We start from the raw sequence: 19,844 nt of genomic DNA, 5'->3' as shown, positions 1-19,844 counted from the left end.
AACCCGTGGGCCGGATTACGTGGTGACCTTTCATTTCCTGGACCGGCTCAGCACTTTGATGCAGGACCTGGACATGAGCGGGTCGCCGAGTCCTTCTCCGGCTCGATGGTTCAAATCCCTCCGCAGGTGAATTCAACCTCAACATTCTTCTTGATCAACTCACACTTCTGTCAGATGATTGACCTCTGAGGGAACATAATCTTCTCAGCAGACCAGGAGCTTTGCAGGAACATTGTGCTGGTTTAACTCACGGTGGATGTAAGGGTTCTGGTCGTTGCAGGACCCGCCCCGGGGATCCCTTCCTCAAGATGTACCCGCTTCAGTGCGAGGATCTGCTGAAGAGGGCCCGAGGATCCTTCCAGTCCGGACGCACCGTGAAGGAGACTTTCCGAGTGACTCAGCTGGAGGCCCTGGTGCGGATGGTGGAGGAGCACGAGTGCGACTTCGTGGAGGCTCTGGGACGTGACCTTGTCAAGGTGAGACCCCCAAACCCGAGCTATCTTGTCTTCAGACCTTTCACCAGTGAGTTCACATTGTCTTGTGGAAGTGTCGTCAGAATATTGAATGATTTTATTTAACATTTCAAAGGTTTGAATTGTTTTAATGTTTTTTTTAAGCATTTTCTTTTTTAATAATGAGTTCAATAAATTGTATATTAAATTTGTTTTTATTGAATAATAGAATTCAATATTTTAATATATCAATATAAGAGGTTAAATTTGTTTTTTTTAAATAATTCAATAGAAAAAAATCAAACATGTCCTGGATTAATTATTTATTGTTACACATAGAGTTAAGTATTGTAATTCCCATAATAAAAAAAGAAAAGTTAAATTCTGTATATAATCATTTGTTTATAGCTTTTTTAAATTCCATATAAAAATGCAAGTATAGAATAGAATAGAATAGAAAAGCTTTATTCATCCCCAGAGGGGAAACACACTTTCACAACAGCGCAGTTGGAAAAAAATAAAGTGCAAGGAAAAAGAAATAATAAAAGAGATAATACAAAAGAAAATAAAAACGATCTTAAAAATATACAAATTATTTACAAAATTAGAAATTGACACTATTAACAAAATAAAATAGAATAAAAATAAAATAAAATAGAAATAAAAAATGGAAAAAAATAAAATAAAAAGCACACGAGAAGAAAAACACACTACGGATTAGCATCAGGATATTTAAAGTAGAGAGTTAAATATCCTGACACCAGTTGGGATGAAAGACCTTCTATAACGCTCCGTCCTACACTGGGGGTGCCTGAGCCTGCCACTGAAGGAGCTGGCCAGCTCCTCCACGGTCAGGTGCAGTGGGTGAAGAGCGTTGTCCCTGATGGAGGATAGTCTGGAGAGTGTCCTCCTCTCTCCCACCTCCTCCACCGAGTCCAGCGAGCGGCCCAGGACAGAGCCGGCCCTCGTGACCAGCCTGTTCAGTCTCTTCCTGTCCCGGTCCGTGCTGCCTGCTCCCCAGCAGACCACAGCGTAGTGGATAGCAGAGGCTACCACGGAGTCATAAAAGGTCCTTAAAAGTGGTCTGCACACTCCGAAGGACCTCAGTCTCCCCAGGAGGTGGAGGCGACTTCGGCCCTTCTTATACACGTATAATAATGCTGCCAGAAATTTCTGTTCCCTTGATGACTTGATGATTGGCCAAAAAGTTTAAAAAAAATGTATATATAATTATATAGAATTCAAAAGTCTTTAAATGAAAAAATATTGAATTTAGAAAAATATATTTTTTGTATTATTGGAATTACAAAATTAAGTGTTAAAAAAATTAATTCATTTTGTAAATATTCCATTTTTTCAATTCAAATATTTAAATTAAACGGATTCATCTTTAATTTACAAATTACTGTAAACAAATATTTGAAGATTTTAACTGTTAAATTTAACCGTTCAATATTCTGATGACTCTTGTTTTACTTAAACACCCTAAAGTAGAATTATATGTGGCCCTCATGTGGAAAACACGTTAACAATACGCAGAAAAATAATCAAATATTCATGAACACATTTACAATGTCTTGTACAAGACAGGATTCAAACTTCATAATTCAATAGACAAAATAAGATGAACAAATTCAGACTTAAGTACACACGTTCAAAAGATTCACAAGACATTTACAATTGACTTTTTAAAAGCGATGAATTGTATTATTATTTCTTTTATACACTTACTTTGAAAATGTATATATTTTTATCTAAAGTCAAAAAGAAAGAAAATAATTATTCTTTTTCAAATTAAAATTAAGAGTAAATTAATTTCAGAATAAACACAATTTATATTTTAAGTCCAATTTAATTCCATATCATGTCTCAGCTGTTTTACTCTTTATAAGAGCTCGAGTCTAAACTCTTTTTCTATGTCATGAGTCAATAAAAGAAGGAAATTCAATCGGGGTCAGGAGGTTAAGTCGCTCACGTGCAAGTGTTGTGTAAACTTGTGGCCCAAGTACTGAAAAAAATCAACTTGTTTGTGTTGAAGCTGGACAAATATCGGTGGCAAAAAATGCCCAACGAGTGATGAAAGTCAGTGAAATCGATTCTTAAACCGTGGTTTCATCTCCAGCCGAGGTTCGAGACGATCGTGTCCGAGCTGATCCTGGTGAAGAACGAAGCTCTTCACGCCATCAACAACCTGAAGAAGTGGATGCAGCCGCGGCAGGTGGAGAAGAGCCTGGTGAGAGCGACACACGTGCACGAATCAACGTTAAAACATTCCATCAGCAGAAATGTATACTGAAGGCTATATAACCTGGTGACCCAGTTCGACTGATATTAACCAGATTATCTCACAGAACATTCCGTCCGTCTGTGACAAAGAAACTCTGTGAAACCAGACGAAGCAGATTAATCATAAGTCTTTGACCTTCTAAAGCATGAAGCTGGATGTAACTCAAGAATCTTACGTGTGGTTTGTTCTGGCGTCAAGTCCACCACGCTGGATCAGTGTGTGGTGGTCAGTGAACCTCTCGGGGTGGTCTTCATCATGGGGACCTGGTGCAGTCCGGTGCAGATGTGCCTGGTGCCACTGGTGGGCGCTATAGCAGCAGGTGGGTCCACCCTGGGGTTCAGGACTTTAAAAAAAAAACTTATCCGACTTTAAATCCCCGTCGTAGGAAACTGTGCCGTCATCAGACCGGCCGACGCTGCAGCTCACACGGCGGAACTTCTTCACCGACTCATCCCGCACTACCTGGACAACGTGAGTCACGTGACCTCAGGACTGATGGTGACACTGTTTCGACTCCATAAGTCACTTGTAAGATGACAAATGTATGTAGTTTTGATGCACATACTTAATAAGGTGAGAAGTAAAATGAGCAAAAATATGACCTTCACAAAATGATGCAAAGAAATATAAGAATTATAATCATTTATAAAGAAATTATTAAAAAACATTTTTTGGGGTGGATTAAAAGAGGGGGCTCATTCAAATAAAATGGAAGAAAAAAAAAGTATAATTAAATGTAAAAATGGGGAAAATAATGTGACAAAGAGAAAGGGATCTGTAATTAAATAGAATGAGTATGAGAAAAAGGCGTAAAATCATAAATCATAAATTCTTAAAAATATAAAACGGGGAAAAAAAAGAAGCGCAAAACAATAGAATGTAGACATTTGAGACATTTAGACATGTATGAATAAAATATAGTACATGTTTGATAATAAATATGAATTTTATTTTTTATTTCTATATTGAAAGTAAATAATTAAAATCACTAATTTGTATATTAGAATGTTTAAAATCGTTTTTTTTTTATAATTTAATTTAAGAGATTGAATATTTTCCCACATGAAGTTTGATATTCTCGTTCCAATAGTTATTAAATTACATTTTTGTAAATGTATAATTCTTTTTAAATTGTAAACATGTTTAAAGGTCACTATAAATAAGTTAGATAATGGAACCAGACAATAGCCTTTTAACAAGCAAAAGAAAAAGTATTTTCTCCTCCTTCAGATTAAAAGATGGAAATATCCCAAAATAAATCATATCGAAGCTGATCAGATGCAGTTGTTGTCGTCATGATCCATCAACCTGATCTTCTCGGGCAGGAATGTTTCTACGTGATCCTCACAGCGACGGACGACCTCCCTGAGATCGTGGAGCTCAAGTTTGATCACGTCTTCTTCTCCGGTAAGATTCCACGTCGTCGTGACGATGATTATTTCCAATGAAACGTTTGTGTCGTCCAGGCAACAAGGACGACGGGCTGAAGATCGCTCAGGCCGCCGCTCACACGCTCACCTCCGTCACTATGATCATGGGAGGGAAGAACCCGTGCTACGTGGACCGCAGCTGTGACATCTTGGCGACCGCCCAGCGCATCTCCTGGGCCCGCTTCCACAACGCAGGCCAGAGTTTGGTGGCGCCGGACTACGTCCTCTGCCACGAGGAGGTCCAGGCTCGGCTCATCCAGGCCGTCAAGTGCTGCATCATGAAGTTCTATGGAACCGATCCCAGAGAGTCGCGCAGCTTCGGCCGCATGATCAACCTGGAGGCCTTCACCCGCATCAGAGACTTGCTGTGGAGGTCAGGGAAGGTCACCGTGGGGGGGCAGGTCATCGAGGCAGAGAAATATATCGGTGAGAGTCGCTCAAAATACGAAACGCTTTCTTTACTAACGATCCTCTCTTGAAGCTCCCACAGTTCTGACGGAGGTGACGGGGTCAGATCCCATCATGCAGCAGGATGTCTTCGGACCCGTGCTTCCCGTTCTGACCGTGCGCGGCGTGGACGACGCCATCGCCTTCATCAACAAGCAGGAGAAGCCTCTCTGCGTCTACGTCTACTCCGGCGACAGCGAGGTGACTCGGGTGGAAGCGAGAGCTTCCAGGTTCTGATCGTGTTCATCTTCACCCTGCAGGTCGTCTCCAGGCTGATGTCTGAAACCACGAGCGGGAGTTTCTGTTCCAACGACAGCGTCCTGCAGAGTCTGATGTCGTCCCTGCCTTTCGGTGGCGTCGGTGAGTCGAGTCTCATTCGTTCAGAACGACAAGTGTTTCACCGTCGTCGCCCTCAGGCACCAGCGGGATCGGATCCATCCACGGACGAGCCAGCTTCGACACCTTCTCGCACCGGAAGTCCTGCCTGTTGCGGAGCAGCGCGTTCGAGTGCGTGACTTACCTGCGCTACCCTCCTTACGAAGACCGGAACCTGTCCCTGCTGACCTGGGCCAGCTCGCTGTCGCAGAAGAGTCAGGGCTGGTGTCAGATCCTCTGAGCCCTGGTGTGAGGTCATCAGGGAGAGACGTCCTCGGGTTACATTTTTATTGAAGCGTGAAAGTCAAAGTGGGGATAATTTCAGTAAATAGAAACTAAAGAGATTCTGAATAAATATATAACAAGTCGACATAAAGGTCAAGAATGTGTGAAAATCTTTGGAAATATTTAGTTGATCATATTAAAACTTCGATTTCTCGATATTTTATTAGATTCATTTCATGCTGCAATGGAGCTAATGCTAACATTAGCTCCTCCCAACTCGTGTAGATCTGAGAACTTGCTTGTTTTTAATAGTAGAATCTGATTAATATTACAATCTTCAACTGTATTTCTTTATTTCCATCTTTATCACATTTTAGTAAAAATATAGGTTAATTATAAGATAAATAAAATGTATTTTTCGTAATGTTATTTAAAGTTTGGCATTGCCTTAACTCTTGTGTTATCTCAAGGTCAAGGTGACCCCAAAAACAAATGTGTTTGTGGTATCCCTTGTGTTGTCTCTGGGTCAACGTATATGACCGCCCTCGCTTCCATGACTATACAGTATATGCAGTGTTTGAGGTCGTTCACCTTGACCCTGAGACAACACAATGGTTAGAAACGTTATATTATGAGTTATAAAAACATTTTGATTGTAAAATAATGAAAGACCTTAAAGGATTATGCTTTTTACATTTTCTTTTTACAACTTTATAACCGGAATTTTTTTTTTAAATCTTTTAAAAACCAACACAAATGTTGATAATTTAAGAAAAAGTTTAATCATTGGACATCACAATCATTCGTTTGAGTCGAGGTCACTCTGGTCTCTTGTAGATTTTCTCCTCACAACCTTCCTTCATCGCCGCGTACCTGGCCAGCGTGAACAGGTAGTCGCTCAACCTGTGCGAAGATTCTCACATGAGAACACATGGTTGATAGTTGCATTTTTGATAATTACAACCGGACCTGTTTAAAAACTTGGCAACTTCTGGATCGGCCTCTCCTGAGCGCACGATTGGAGCAACACTAATAAAGAAATAAAGAGAATAAAACCACATGGAGAGAAAAAGAATAAAGAGTTGTTGACGTGAACAAACCTGCGTTCTGCTCGGCGACACACCGTCCGGGCCACATGTAGGGCTGCGCTGCTCTTCCCTCCAGACTTGAGCAAAAGTATATTTCAACAAACAAAGATAAATCATTGAGCTGCAAATACTCACAGGTATAATGAAGTTGGTCAGTGGGGGGAGCTCTTCCGTGAAGGTGTCAATCCAACTTTCCAGCTCAACGATCGGTCCCCCCGGGAATCTGGTTCTTTCTTTAAACGAACAATAGTTATTAGATGATAAAACTGTCTCTACAATCGCATACTTGTGTGGCTTTCTCTCGCTGATGACGAGGGTGTGGCGATGTTTGATCCCAAGTCCTGCAGAACACACTGAATCTGCAGCAACAAGAATAAAAACATGTACTTTAAAGTATTTTTGAATTAATGAATGAGTTCTTTTAGACCGAAATTGCTCAAACCTTGTCCAGCTGGTGTGTGAACGTGTGGCCCCTGTCGAGACAGAACTCTCTGGCCAGGCTGAGGATGATAAATACATCCAGGTCACGTCAACTAGGTTATAAAACATGTGGTTGAATATTCTTACCCGATAGCCGATGACAGCTCGTCCGTGTTTCCCAGTGCTTCGAAAACTTGATCTTCTTTTGGCCTCCTCTCCCCAGTGAACGTGCTCGAGAAACCTGTCACGTGACATTGGTTCAATATCTCATCTGATGCTTAATAGATTTTTACAAGTTCACCCATAAAAACACCAACCTTTGTCTCCTGTTTTGGTGTATATTTTGGGGATTTTAGTGGCTCCTTCTGTCGTGTAACTGTCAAGAAAAGAGGAGTCAGGTTACAAAACAAATGTCATTTATGCAGAGCATCTCTGGGTACTCCCTTCGCTGATCCAAATATCTTCCATGTATAATTTAAAAAACGACGTTAGATACTTTAAATTAATGTTAACATAAACATGTTGTGTTCATCATTACAGCTTGTATTTACCAAACAGGTTCAAGTAGCAGGACAAGCTAAGTCAATACATAAACACATGTTATGACAAGAGCAGTGTTTGTCTTCACCTTCTTTTTGTTATCGTGTGTCCGGCTGATCCATGATACAACAACCTGCACGATCTTAAAACACAACAGACACTCGATGTATTTCTAACAAATAAAGCCATTTTTGCAAGGACACAAGTAGCAAATGCGATTTCGCTATTTTTACCCTCTTGGCCTCTCGTAGTTTATGGGCGGGTGATAATATGGTGCGATTGGATAATGCAACGCAAGGTGGAATATACTGAGCTCCGATTGGTCAATAGGAAACATGGCTTATAGTAAATGCTGCTGATTGGATGCTGGGTGTTAAACTGATGTTCGCCCCGCCCCCCCAGGCTGTCAGCTGTGTTTCTAATGGCACGATGTTTAACTTTCCAACACTTACCAGACTAGTGGGTCTAATAAAGTGCACGTCCTGGTCCAGGTCTGGATCCGAAGATCGTCTTTAAACCGCTGGCTCTACTTAAAGGTTCTCCTCGGTTCAAGAGGATTAGCGTTAGCGTGAGGAAGCTAAGCTAAGTGTCAACAACAACATCATCCTGGTGTCAATCCTCTCAGAAATGAAGGTCCGGGATCTGATCGTGTCTGCTCCAGGGAAGGCGATCCTGCACGGGGAACATGCGGTTGTGCACGGAAAGGTAATGTATACTGTTTACTTATTGAAGTTGATCTAACTTCGAGAGAATCTACACCATCCAAAATAAAACAAAAACATATAGAATAAAAGCACTGAACATGTACAGTTACTTGCATGTGCAACACACTCAACTGTCCCCCAAATCTGTAGAAACGTTCAACATGAAGGATCTGTCTCGCCTGCAGTTAATACAAAACTTTGCAGAATTCTGACCTGCTCTAGTAGGAGAACTCGCATTTCTCCGATTCTTAAAACTCTTCACTGGCACCCAGTTTCTTTTAGGATAAATTTTAAAATTCTGGTACTTTCAGAACCATTCATGGTCAGACTCCTCCTTCATATATATATGTTCCTTCAAGAAACATCTTAAGACATTCTTATTTGTGCATGATTTTCCCTGATTTTCTAGGACTCCTGTGTTTGTCTTGTGTGTCTTGATCTTTTAAAGTATATGTTTTAACTGTGTATTGTTTTTGATTGTTAAAGCGCTTCGTGACCCTGGTCTAGAAAGGCGCTTTACAAATAACCTTTACTTACTTACTTACTTACATGTAACAGATATGGTTCCATGGATGAGAGGATGAAAATGCATGAATAAATATTTGAATCTATTTCAAATACAAACACCTAATAACATCATTCTTGTGTAGGAAGTGTAAAGATTAAAATAAAAATGTTTTTTCTTGACTTTAATCTGTTCTTTTACTCTTTATTTAACTGTATTTTTCCTAAATCCAAATGGGAATGATGGTCTCATCACCTCGCTCTTCTCTCCACAGGTGGCCCTCGCCGTCAGTCTCAATCTTCGGACATATTTAAAGTTAGAATCCACTAGTGACGGTAAAGTCTCCGTTTGTCTTCCCAATATCAACACATTTCTCTACTATGACCTGAAAGAACTGAAAGAGATTCTTCCAAATAATTACAGTAAGTACTGATCACTAACACAATGGAGAATATTCGATTGATATGTTGAATCGATCAATCACTTTGTCCACAGATAAGAGGGAGGACATGAAACGTCTTGATTCTGAGCTTTTAAAGCGAATACGCGAGTTTGTCGGTGTGACAAAAGAAAACCTGGATACTTGCAATATGGCTTCTATATCTTTTCTCTACATCTACCTCTCCTTGTTTGGATCTAGGTGAGTGATTTATTATAGTACTCGATTTTGCTACGAATATGTGTATACATGAAAAAGTATGTAGGAATTAAGGCTAAATCTGTGTTTAAAAAGAAAAGAACGTGTTTTTGGCTCACCCTAGTGTCAGAACAGTGTAACTACAATCTCACAAATTCAGTGTTTTCCTTTGTGAATAGTCCTTGTGTAGGTTTGTTCACCAAACAAAAAGGTTGTTTTTATGTCTATTGTTTTACCTTCCTTTAGCCGCAAAGAGTATCCTAGTACCTCATATGAAAACGCTGTCCTTCCTGCACTTCGGTGGTCACATGACACTCCATAAAATGGAAAAAGAAAAGTCAAAATGTTAATTTTTTTGCTTCAAATATAAAAGTTTATTTGGGAAGTGGAGTGAGGTAAGAGATGTTGCTGCTCAGGTATTCACTGGTGCCACCAGAAACACCATACATGAATAAATCAGCGGGACAAAACATATTGAAAATCCCTGAGAAAAAGTGGCCAATTGGACAGGAGGAAAAACAGGAGACATGTTAGATAAAGAATGTTGTAGTTGACGGGAATTGAAGAAGACAAGACAAGGTTTCATGGATGCAGTAAATGAGGACCTGAAGCCTGGTGTCACAGAGGAGGATGGTAAAGACTGGTTAAGGATGTTAAATGGTCCAGTATCTGATGGTAGATTCAGAAAAATCTGTTGCCCTTGCGAAAATGCATTAGCACGGCGGTGAAGACTCTCCACTTCGGTGCAGCTGTGAAGCCGGCAGATGCTCGGGAACATTAACCCTGCAGGTTGTCCGGAGGTTTAATCGACGCTGACACATTGTTGGCGTGTCGGAAAGGTGATGGGTTCTGACAGGATGGCCACTAATGAGAGTCTGGCATCGGGCCACACCGGAGCCTTGAACAAGTCTGGGGAGTTTTCCCCGGAGAGCCGGACAATTAGTCCGGAGTTTCCTCCCGTCGGCCAGACTCTGACAGCAGCTCACCAAACTTGCACTTGTTCGCTGAGAGCATGAATTGTGTTGAATATTTCTGGTGCCGGAGTGATGCCGTTTCCATCAGAACACTTGTGGTGGTTTGTGTTCCAGCGAGCTTCCCAGTGTGATGGTGTCTGTGTGGTCGGAGCTGCCCACTGGAGCCGGGCTGGGGTCCAGCGCTGCCTACTCTGTGTGCTTGGCTGCTTCTTTGCTGAGTGCAAGTGGAGCCATCTCATCCCAGATGAAGGAGGGTGAACACACTGGCAGGTAATCTGGACAAAATCATGGCGCCCTAATCGCACGCACACGCATGTGCACGCTTGCATATTTATTTAGTGACTGCTGTTTTTTTCTTTTTTCACAAACTTTTCAATAAATGCAAAACTCTGTCTTATTGTTTGATCTGATCCTGAAAAACTTGATGAAAGTCTGACACAAATCTAAAGAAATCAATTCTATGTTTATTTATGTTGCTTTCAGGTTTTTTTTCCCACAGTGGTTGCAACATAAAACATTTTTAGCATCTAAAAATGACTTTCCACACACGCTCACTTTATAAGATTTTTTTTTTTAAATACACTGTCATACTACTTCATTTTTAATTTTTTTTATTTTACTGAGGCACTGTGAAGTTTTCTGTAGTTATAGATATTTGAAGGTTCAAGTATTCTAATGAAAATTGAAATGACAAATCAACTAATCAGACAGACAATATTTGTTAAATTTAAAAAGAGCAATTACAAATACAGATAAAAATAAATAAATATACAGATATAAATTAAAAAAAATATATATATATATATATATTTCACAGATGAAACAATTAAATCCCAAAGAAAAAAAACACAAAGAAAAACAGATGACTTGCTAGCTTTAAAGTATTATCCAGAAAAATGAATTTCATTAAGAAAAAGTTTGTTTTACTGTATAATATATATTTTTTTTGTGTAGTAGCATTGCACACTAAGTGTATTTCACCTATTATATTAAAACATTTTCCAGGAGAAAAAACTACTCTTAATTAGTCTTGTTTGAAAAACATAATTTAAAAGAACTTATTGATTACTTTAGGCTGAAAATAAGAAAGTTCTTTTTTTTTTGTTTGTTGTCAAGTATTATTTAGGTTGTTTTTTTTTCACTGCTATTTATAATGTTTGTGTTGAGTGTGGAACACAATCCTGGTGCGTTCAAGGACACCTTGCAAACGAGGTTTCATTTTATGCTGGTTTTCTTCGTCTGATTTAATTATTTATACCTCCCTCAAAAAAAGTCAAACCAATGCAAAACCAACACTAAGCAAAACGGCTATTGATAGCCGTCGGCAACTTAAATATTGATTTAAAAGTGCTACGATTTCTTCACAATAACTTTCATATAAAGTGAAAGTATTTCAACTATTAGTTTGAAGGTTTTCAGTGACTGGAGTGTTTGCAGGTGGAGTCAGGAGGAGCTGGAGCTCATCAACAGCTGGGCCTTCCAGGGAGAGATGATCATCCACGGAAACCCGTCTGGAGTCGACAATGCCGTCGGGACCTGGGGTGAGCGAACGAGCGGAGACGTCTTGTTTTTGAGTCTCCTCTGAATGTCGAGGAACACCGCATTGTTATTCATCGTCCTCTTGCCGACGTGTAGGCGGCATGCTGAGGTTCCTCGCTGGGAAGATAATTCCTCTGAGCAGGTAGAGACACCGATGATTTAGCCCGGCGTGCCGCACATCTACATCCATCATCAACAACAACGAGGAGACGAAGGTCACTGAACCGCCTGCTGTGTGTTTGACTTCCAGGGTGCCGTTGTTAAGGATCCTGCTCACCAACACCAAAGTCCCGCGCAGCACCAAGGTGCTCGTTGCCAAGGTGAAGGACAAAATTAACAAGGTACTAAATGGTTTCTTCCTCCCCCGGCGTGTTACCCGCAGACGCTGTAATTAATATAACAGGCGATGCTTTTGCATGGCAGACACTCCAGCGCCGGCGGGGGAGAGTGCCGTCATAAATATTGAAATTAAACTCTTAGCCGGGCGCCCCTGCGAGCGGTTGCCGCGGTGACAGCTGCAGGTGTGCAGAGTTCCTGCCTCAGTCGTGAAGGATCATTGATTGTGTTGTGGCAGTGTTGTGAAAGGACAAGTCTGCATAAGTCGAGTAGAAACCACCTCCAATGCTTCGTGTTAATCCCTCTAATATGAGTCTTCACACAGTCTTCTCTTACTCGTCGTAAAAACTTGCTCTTATAAGTTTGAAGTACATTTTGAATATGAAAACCAACCAGTCTTCTCGCACACAAACTGTACAAGCTTATGATCGTATTTAACGTGCCTAATTTGATGTTTTTATTTGTTTGCTGACAGGAGATCTTTAAGTTTTCTTGTGAAATATTCAGAAAGTGATTAGACTTCGCTGGTGTTCTGTAGTTCCGTCTTATTCAGCTATCTCGCCTGCAGTTAATACAAAACTCTGCAGTGAGAATTCTGACCTGCTCTAGTAGAAGAACTCACATTTCTCCGATCCTTAAAACTCTTCACTGGCTTCCAGTTTCTTTCAGGATCAACTTTAAAATTCTGGTTCTTACTTTCAGATCTATTCATGGTCAGACTTCTCCTTACATCAGTGATCTGATCCAGCCTTACACCCCAGTTCGGGCTCTGAGGTCTGTGGATCAGAATCTACTGATGGTTCCTGAACACGGTTCAGGACCAGAGGAGAGAAATCCTTCCAGACTGTTGCTCCTAAGCTTTGGAACGATCTTCCTCTCTCTCTGTGTTTGATGATCTACTGACTCCTTCAAGAAACATCTTGAGACATTCTTATTTGTGCAGGCTTTTCCCTCATTTTCTGGGACTCCTTTGTTTTTCAAATTGTTTCGGTCGGTGCTACAAAAGAAACGAAGTCCAGGACCCAGTCCTACTTTTCTGTTGTCATGGAGATGTGTTTTGTCATCCCCTCCAGTTCCCCTCCATCATGAACCCGCTGCTCGACTCGGTGGACGCCGTCTCCTGCACCTGTGAGAAAGTCCTCGTGGAAATGACCTGTGAGCCAATCACAGGCGAGCACTACAGTATTTTGGAGGTAAAACACACGATGAGCGTCTGAAGTTTCCTGGTGTTTCGATGGCACTTCTCACGACCCGTCCTCTTCAACAGGAGCTCATGGACATCAACCAGCACCATCTGAACGTGATGGGAGTCGGACATCCTGCCCTGGACGTGCTGTGTCGGGTCACGCTTGCTCAAGGGCTCCACAGCAAGTTGACGGGCGCCGGTGGTGGAGGCTGCGGCATCACTCTCCTCAGACCAGGTACCTGTCCTTCACACCTTCTGAGACCAGATCGTATCAACTAGAAAATAGAAGATTAGGATAAATTATATTCGGTAATTCAGACATTAAACAGGAAAGTGTCAACGTTTATAAACCTAGTAGTTGTTAAAAAACAGAGGATTTTATTTGAACAAAACTTTCAGAAATTGTTCATAACAGTATTAAGAACAAATAATTGCATTTTGATGGTATTTTGAATCACCATCTGGATCCACGACTCAGTTGAAGATTCATCACGCTCCAGTTCTTGCTCGCTTCTACTATGTGATCTGCACAAGTGAGTTCTGGAGAATTACCGCCACCTGTTGCCCAACTGAGCTAACTACAACCAATGATTTTTCAATTCTTTAGATAAAATCAAATCAAAATATAATCAGTGTTGGTGGAAGTCTGCGCTCTCTGAGTGCTTTTCTATCCATGAACAATGGAGCAGAGGAGGCCACTAACTAAAGCAAGCCTCGCCTGCTCTCGACTGGAGCGCAGACGGATGCGGGGAACATAAAAATAAGTGTAAAGGCGACACTAAGCTCCGCTCTTAAGCACTCGCTCGCTGATTTTATTCCCCACTTTATCACCGTAAGTGTGTTTTGGGCGACTCGTTTGTTCTGCAGCGAGAGGTTTCGCCTGAGTTTCTGGAGCACTTGACCCACGACTCTTCCTGGACAACTGATCCAGCAGGAGATCTATTTGAAAGTTCCTCTTTGTCACATCGTTGTGATGGACGAGCTTCATCTGAAACGACTCCTATTTTCCTACGTTCCTCTTCCGAGCCTCGTTGCATCCTGTATTCATTTAAAGCTTGTTTACTCCGATCTGCTCAGTAGCATCACATCCCTGCTGTGATTGTTTCAGCATCTAAACAAAGAGTCTCGCTAACCAAGAGTTGATGATGATGATGGGCGGGAGAGACGAGCGTCCTCGGAGGAGTCTTGGGGGGGAAAAAAGACGTTGTGAACGTCGGAGCTAAAGGGAGGAAACGAGCTTCTACATTCTTAATGACGACTCGGAATACATTAAGAGACGATCGAGTCGCTCGGATGCCACCGCGATTAAAGGGACGCGCAATTTGATGCGTTTAAACGCTTCTGACAACAAAAACTATTTTTACTTCTTCTCTCGTCGGGAGAGACGACAGTTTGATTGACAGATAAGACGCTTGTTTAATCTCATCAACTTCCTTTTGTCAAAACAAACTAGAAAAGCCTCTTCATGCCTGGAGGCCTATAGAAGTGCTCATACGGGAGGATTATTGAATGAAGGGGCTCGTGTGACTTATAGCTGAGGAAACTTGTTAAAAGTGCTTTTGTTCTTCTGTACTTGCTTGAGCAGAGATTCTTTGATTACTTCTTCCACCCACTGAACACCGAAACATGACGTCTCTTCACTCAAAAAAAACACTTTCTTTTCTCAGAAACCGACTCCTCGGTCGTCCACTGTACGGTTCAGGAATTGAAAGACTGTGGCTTTGACTGCTGGGAGACAAGTATTGGCGGGCCGGGGGTCCAGGAACATTCCCCTCTCTCCGTGAAGGAGGATATCCTGCGGATTTTAGACCGTCGTTGACCAGAGAATTGCGACCCGTGAGCCTTCTGGAAGACCGCAATGAAATCTTGGGACATTTAAAACGATTATGTGCTCACTTCCACTTTTAAACATCTTAACTAGATTCATGTAATACACTTATTGTCCGCTAGATGGCTTCAGAGCTCCACTCACGCTCATCATGTCTGACGCTGAGGAAGATCTGGAGCTGAATATTAACTTTTTTTTTTTTTAAAACCTTCCAATTAAGTTATATTATTAATCATTAATATTTGGGTATTAAAACAACAATTATGTATTTTCATTCATTTGAATAATTATTTCATTTAAATGACGGGTACAAATACAACTTTTTCAACCACAGAAATGCTTTTAAAATGAACTGTTTTCATGTTAATAACGTAATTTAATTTAATTTATAATAAAAAATAAAAGGAGTAATCTGTCAAACACCATAAAACATTTTGGTCTTTTTATTTATAGCTGATGAGGGTGTCCTTGTATTGTCATATTTATCACGATCACGACGAGTCATCTGGATTTAAAGTGAACGATGTGATGTTATTTTACTTTTACTGGCAGGAAAAACATGCATTTGTTAAAAGTGAATATGGTGAAGATTCTGCAGACGAGCTCAACAGATGCTACTATATATACTGTAGAACTCACTCGTCTTGCTCATCCAGTTCCCACTGATTTCTCATTTTTGTATTTTACATGAGCTATAAGAAGCTCCGAGTCGAGAGGTGTGTGTGGAAGTTGATCCTCAAAACGTTGATCAAGCCGCATTAAGAATTCCTAAATCCAACCAGTGCTCACTCAAACGTCAGGGAGGCGTTGGATCAATTTGATTGACATCTCACCATCCAGTCATTCCCATAACAATAAAAAAAAAATCTACCTTCAACAATCTAACGTGGTGCAGGTCTTCGCTGCAGACGACGGGGGGGGGGGGGCGGCGTACAATATATCTGTGATTGGGGTAAAAGGTCACGTCTGGCTTCACAACTTTGGACTATCGGTTTCCTCTTCTGTTCCTGAAATGTCACGCAGATTTGGACGTGCGAATGAAGCGACACCAGATGAAAAGAAGCATTTGTCACTCTCGCTGCTAACCCCCTTCTGTCCTCTTGAATTGTGTCATCTTTATGTCAAACCAGCAAACCCCCCCCCTCACACACACACACACACACACACACACACACACACACACACACACACACTCACACCCGCCCCCGCCGGCGTGCCGCACAGTTGCCCACGACCCCTGCTGGAATTTAATTACCACTGTGCTTTTCAATTGAAGCAGCATTGAGAGGAAGACAACAGAGCCGGTTTCACTCTTGCTGCTTTTCCCCCTTCCAGGCACAGATGGTATTTTTTTTTTTTTTTTATCAGTGTCACTGTCGGCCTCTTTCTGCTCTGATGAATAGAATCTTGGGAGCCCTGAGATGATTTCAGATCAGGGTCAAGGATGGGGAACGCGTCAGAATTTTCAAAGACCTTCCGAGGCCGGGGTTTTGGAAGGAAGACGTACAAGTCGTTTAACATTTAGCGTTTTGTCTGAGCAAGTGGCAGAATCAAGGATGTATAATTTATTTCCTGCAAGCTGGAAGGACTGAAATGTTAGACTTGCTGAGTGCTGGTGCTCCGGTCCACCAGCTTGTCGGGAGCCATTAGCTTTGCATGCAGAATTGGACCTGACTGACAGGATGTCAAGCTGCTGGTTCTGCTAACAGCGCCTCAGAGAGAGCTCCTGCCCCCCCACACCCCACACTAAAAAAACCCTGTGCAGCACGTTGAGTCAGATATTGACATGAAGAGGTAGTCAGAGAGGTGCACACGGATCGACATCATGAGCTGCTCTCAGTCATCATCGTCCTCCGGGGGGTGTTTGCCCTTTTCTGTAAGATGCTGGTGTCACAGGGTCTTAAGTCGCGGGGGTCCGATTAAGACGGCGGGGGGTCCCTGGCTCCGTCGAGGAAGCGGCAGATTTAGTTTTAGCGACACATCCCTCCAGTTTTTTTGGAAGGATAAACCTCCCTGTTGAGGATTTAAACTGCATTTTTTACCCCTTCAGTCTTTGTCAAAGTCGCCGAACAGAACCAGTCGCACGACTCTTTGAGTCGACATGTTGCTTTCTGTCAACTTTCTTTCTCATGTGGATCCTCAGGAGGACGAGGCTGTGCTTTAACTGCTGATGTCGAAGGAGTGTTAGACAGACACTGTATTTATGTTCAGACTGAAACTATAAAAGTGATCTCGGAGAAAAGACAAGAATTGTATTCAATATTTCTCTGTTGTTTTATCCTTTTATGAATATTTCTTGTCTTTTGTCTCTAAATGAGTTTAAAGTTATTTGGCAATAAGGTTCCTTTATATCATATTTGCATGATTGCTCTCATAGTTCTAGTTATTTTTCTTCACATGGATGGATGAAACTTAATTGATCCCTCGGGACAGTTCCTTTGGGAAACTAGGACATTTGTTTTATAATGATATCCTTCCATTTTCACCTATCTTTGAGTCATATTTTTTCTTTTTGTTGACAATTAAAATGTTTGTTTTTTTTCTCTCTACTTGGCTTTCATAATATAATCAAACAAACATGTATATATTGGCATTATACTTTCATATTTTAATGTTTGTTATATTTATGGTGTTACTTCAGTTTGTTTTATTCATTTATTTCCCTCCAATCTTTTTCAAATCACAGTTTTTAATGCGGCCCCTCAGGAAGGTAAAGGAAGCAACGGCATGAATGTGTCTCTGAACTGAAAGCTTGACCATAACATGACATATTATTTCTTAACATATGAGAATGTTTGTCAGTGTGTAGTTAATCACAAAAGGACCACCGGAGAAATGGACCAGAAGTCAAAGCACGTTAAGAACCAAATGCATTAAAAAACAAAGAAAGAAATGTAATTTAAATAGTCGACACAACCCCTGAAGTACACAACGTACAGTTGATCCAACACTCAAGCTCACAAAAGAGAAACACACAAAGTAGATACGAACAATCCAGACTGAGACGTGGACACAACAGTCGAAGCATGAAGTCGAAGAACGACTGAAAGAAGAAACCGAGTTCGTCCGAGCGACGCCTGAAACAGACACAACACCTGAAGTCGAAGACAAAACACTCGCAGCGGAACACAAAAGACAAAACACGTGTCGAAGAAAAAGAATGTTAGAAACCAAGAACACATAACAGTCGCTGAGAAAACGCTCCCTGAATAGAAGACACAACTCGCACAAAGAACACAACGTGCGAGGCAGACGACGACAATGGCATTAGGAGACACAACACCCAAAGAAAAAAGTTAAATAAAAGCTGATGGAAAAAAAGTTTGGACACACAAAGACACAACAGAGGCGTCTGAGTTGAGCTCGACTAACATCACTGAACTAAAACGAATGAAGTAGTTTTGCAGAAGAAACACTTTCTATAATTTACCAACTACAAAGTGTGACCAATCATGTTGATTTTAATGGATCAGTGGATTGATCACAAAGTCTGATCATCGAGGCGACACATTTCTTTGTGTCTCTCCAGGTTTACGTGACGAATGTCTGCTTTATCTCCAACACTTGAAGAACTCTTTCATCTTATTGATATATAAAACATGGCCCCAATTGACGGCGCCGCCTCCGCCGCTGGTTTTTATTGCACACATCTGAGACGCATCACTCGCTCCTTGTTCTCCGTCATGCAATGGTATCATGGCACCGTATTGATCCGGTCATTGATCGCGTGAAGACGGCACCTGCAGCACGCCGCCATCCCTCAGTGCCAGCAGCGCTCGTCTTTAATTGCAGACTAAGACGCTGCGTTTCTACCTCTTGTTGTTCTTTGAAAAGCCTCATTGATTTTCATCTTTCATCCTCGCTGCAGATGTTGGAAGAATGCAAACAGAAGTGTTTTGTCTTTTACAGCCGATTGTGATAAGAAAATGATCAATGAAACTACAATGACAAACTTTAACAAAAGCCTTGGACGGAGAAACTTTTTCAGTCATGAAATTATTCTTTTTTCTCTTAAAAAAAGAAAGAAAATCAACTGAAGAAGTCGAGTAGAATCATTCATTTGATTTATAGATGTTTGATATAAAATCAGAAAAATCTTTATTATAAAAGTTGCATATAGGGCTGCAGGATATATCGAAAAAATATCTATCGTGATATTGGCATGTGCGATATTCATGTCGAAAACATATTGGATAAGCATTTCTTAAATCCACACTTCGATCAATCAGTGTCAGGTTCTGTAAAGTTGTCAATTTGTACTTCTATGTCTTGTTGTCGTTTACGTCTCCGTCTGTCTGTAAACTGTGCGGCGCAGCTTGCTAGGCTCGGTTGCTATGGTGACACGTCTTGCTGGCTCGCTGACTTAGATCGGCTCAGTTTATAGACGGAAGTAAGACTAACTTATGATCTACTTAAACGCAAGTCCGTCACTCATCTCTTTCAACCCTCTTTGCTAAAGCAACATATTGTTACTTTTCATCTTGTCTCAGTTGTTTTCTTATAAGATCGCGGACCAAACAAGTGTAAACCTCAGTCCGTCTTCGCCGTATGCTAATGAGCTAAGTTGTTAGCGTCAGGTCATTTGTCAACTGTTATGTCTGCGTGTACAAGGAGGTGGATTTATTATTGATTTGGTGATATCACGACGTGCCGGCGGCTCCTCTCTGATGTCACTCAGTTGCGCGGTAAACCGATGCAAGTCCCGTGAAACTGAGCGTTATAAGTTATATTTTTCTCCGATCATGTCGGCACCGGAACATGGAAATAAACAAAAGGTAAATATCTCATCGTTCTCCTTCTCTAAACCCCGGACCTTCCCTAGAGTACTCTCTTGCATGCATGCGACTATATCTTTAGGTGAAAGGAATAAA

At 41.3% G+C, this 19,844-nt stretch overlaps 3 protein-coding genes across 3 annotated transcripts; 2 read left to right on the top strand and 1 right to left on the bottom strand.

Moving 5' to 3' along the window:
* The first annotated feature begins 42 nt into the window (after positions 1 to 42).
* On the top strand, positions 43 to 5,232 carry aldh3b4 (aldehyde dehydrogenase 3 family, member B4). The gene is made up of 10 exons (XM_087800126.1): positions 43 to 126; positions 281 to 476; positions 2,575 to 2,685; positions 2,938 to 3,058; positions 3,125 to 3,210; positions 4,065 to 4,146; positions 4,206 to 4,595; positions 4,651 to 4,817; positions 4,877 to 4,976; positions 5,033 to 5,232. Exons 1-10 carry the CDS (start codon positions 59 to 61, stop codon positions 5,230 to 5,232), a joined length of 1,521 nt encoding a protein of 506 aa, XP_087656252.1. The 5' UTR covers positions 43 to 58.
* Positions 5,233 to 5,983: 751 nt separating this feature from the next.
* mmab (metabolism of cobalamin associated B) lies at positions 5,984 to 7,481 on the bottom strand. The gene is made up of 9 exons (XM_087799997.1): positions 7,353 to 7,481; positions 7,042 to 7,100; positions 6,872 to 6,965; positions 6,747 to 6,804; positions 6,591 to 6,663; positions 6,440 to 6,537; positions 6,317 to 6,381; positions 6,186 to 6,245; positions 5,984 to 6,119 (listed from the first exon to the last, which is right to left on the bottom strand). Exons 1-9 carry the CDS (start codon positions 7,451 to 7,453, stop codon positions 6,035 to 6,037), a joined length of 693 nt encoding a protein of 230 aa, XP_087656123.1. The 5' UTR covers positions 7,454 to 7,481; the 3' UTR covers positions 5,984 to 6,034.
* A 201-nt stretch (positions 7,482 to 7,682) lies between these two features.
* On the top strand, positions 7,683 to 15,172 carry mvk (mevalonate kinase). The gene is made up of 10 exons (XM_087793426.1): positions 7,683 to 7,969; positions 8,748 to 8,895; positions 8,969 to 9,113; positions 10,199 to 10,354; positions 11,522 to 11,625; positions 11,720 to 11,765; positions 11,874 to 11,964; positions 13,033 to 13,152; positions 13,227 to 13,380; positions 14,813 to 15,172. The coding sequence occupies exons 1-10, from the start codon at positions 7,892 to 7,894 to the stop codon at positions 14,962 to 14,964; spliced, it is 1,194 nt and encodes a 397-aa protein (XP_087649552.1). The 5' UTR covers positions 7,683 to 7,891; the 3' UTR covers positions 14,965 to 15,172.
* Positions 15,173 to 19,844: the final 4,672 nt, after the last annotated feature.

This window comes from Callionymus lyra, chromosome 1, assembly GCF_982586985.1.
Source record: "Callionymus lyra chromosome 1, fCalLyr1.hap1.1, whole genome shotgun sequence".
NCBI classification, from domain to species: Eukaryota; Metazoa; Chordata; class Actinopteri; order Syngnathiformes; family Callionymidae; genus Callionymus; species Callionymus lyra.
This window is presented reverse-complemented; position numbering and strand designations above follow the sequence as displayed.

Excerpts from the sequence above, each read along its gene's own strand:
- aldh3b4 (XM_087800126.1), top strand. The coding sequence starts at position 59 with ATGCAGGACCTGGACATGAGCGGGTCGCCGAGTCCTTCTCCGGCTCGA. Across the intron at positions 127-280 it reads TGGTTCAAATCCCTCCGCAG|GACCCGCCCCGGGGATCCCT; the intron begins GTGAATTCAACC and ends TGGTCGTTGCAG. Across the intron at positions 4,596-4,650 it reads CGAGGCAGAGAAATATATCG|CTCCCACAGTTCTGACGGAG; the intron begins GTGAGAGTCGCT and ends CCTCTCTTGAAG.
- mmab (XM_087799997.1), bottom strand. The coding sequence starts at position 7,453 with ATGGCTTTATTTGTTAGAAATACATCGAGTGTCTGTTGTGTTTTAAGA. Across the intron at positions 6,966-7,041 it reads CACCAAAACAGGAGACAAAG|GTTTCTCGAGCACGTTCACT; the intron begins GTTGGTGTTTTT and ends GTCACGTGACAG. Across the intron at positions 6,664-6,746 it reads TCACACACCAGCTGGACAAG|ATTCAGTGTGTTCTGCAGGA; the intron begins GTTTGAGCAATT and ends TTGTTGCTGCAG.
- mvk (XM_087793426.1), top strand. The coding sequence starts at position 7,892 with ATGAAGGTCCGGGATCTGATCGTGTCTGCTCCAGGGAAGGCGATCCTG. Across the intron at positions 7,970-8,747 it reads ATGCGGTTGTGCACGGAAAG|GTGGCCCTCGCCGTCAGTCT; the intron begins GTAATGTATACT and ends TTCTCTCCACAG. Across the intron at positions 13,153-13,226 it reads AGCACTACAGTATTTTGGAG|GAGCTCATGGACATCAACCA; the intron begins GTAAAACACACG and ends CCTCTTCAACAG.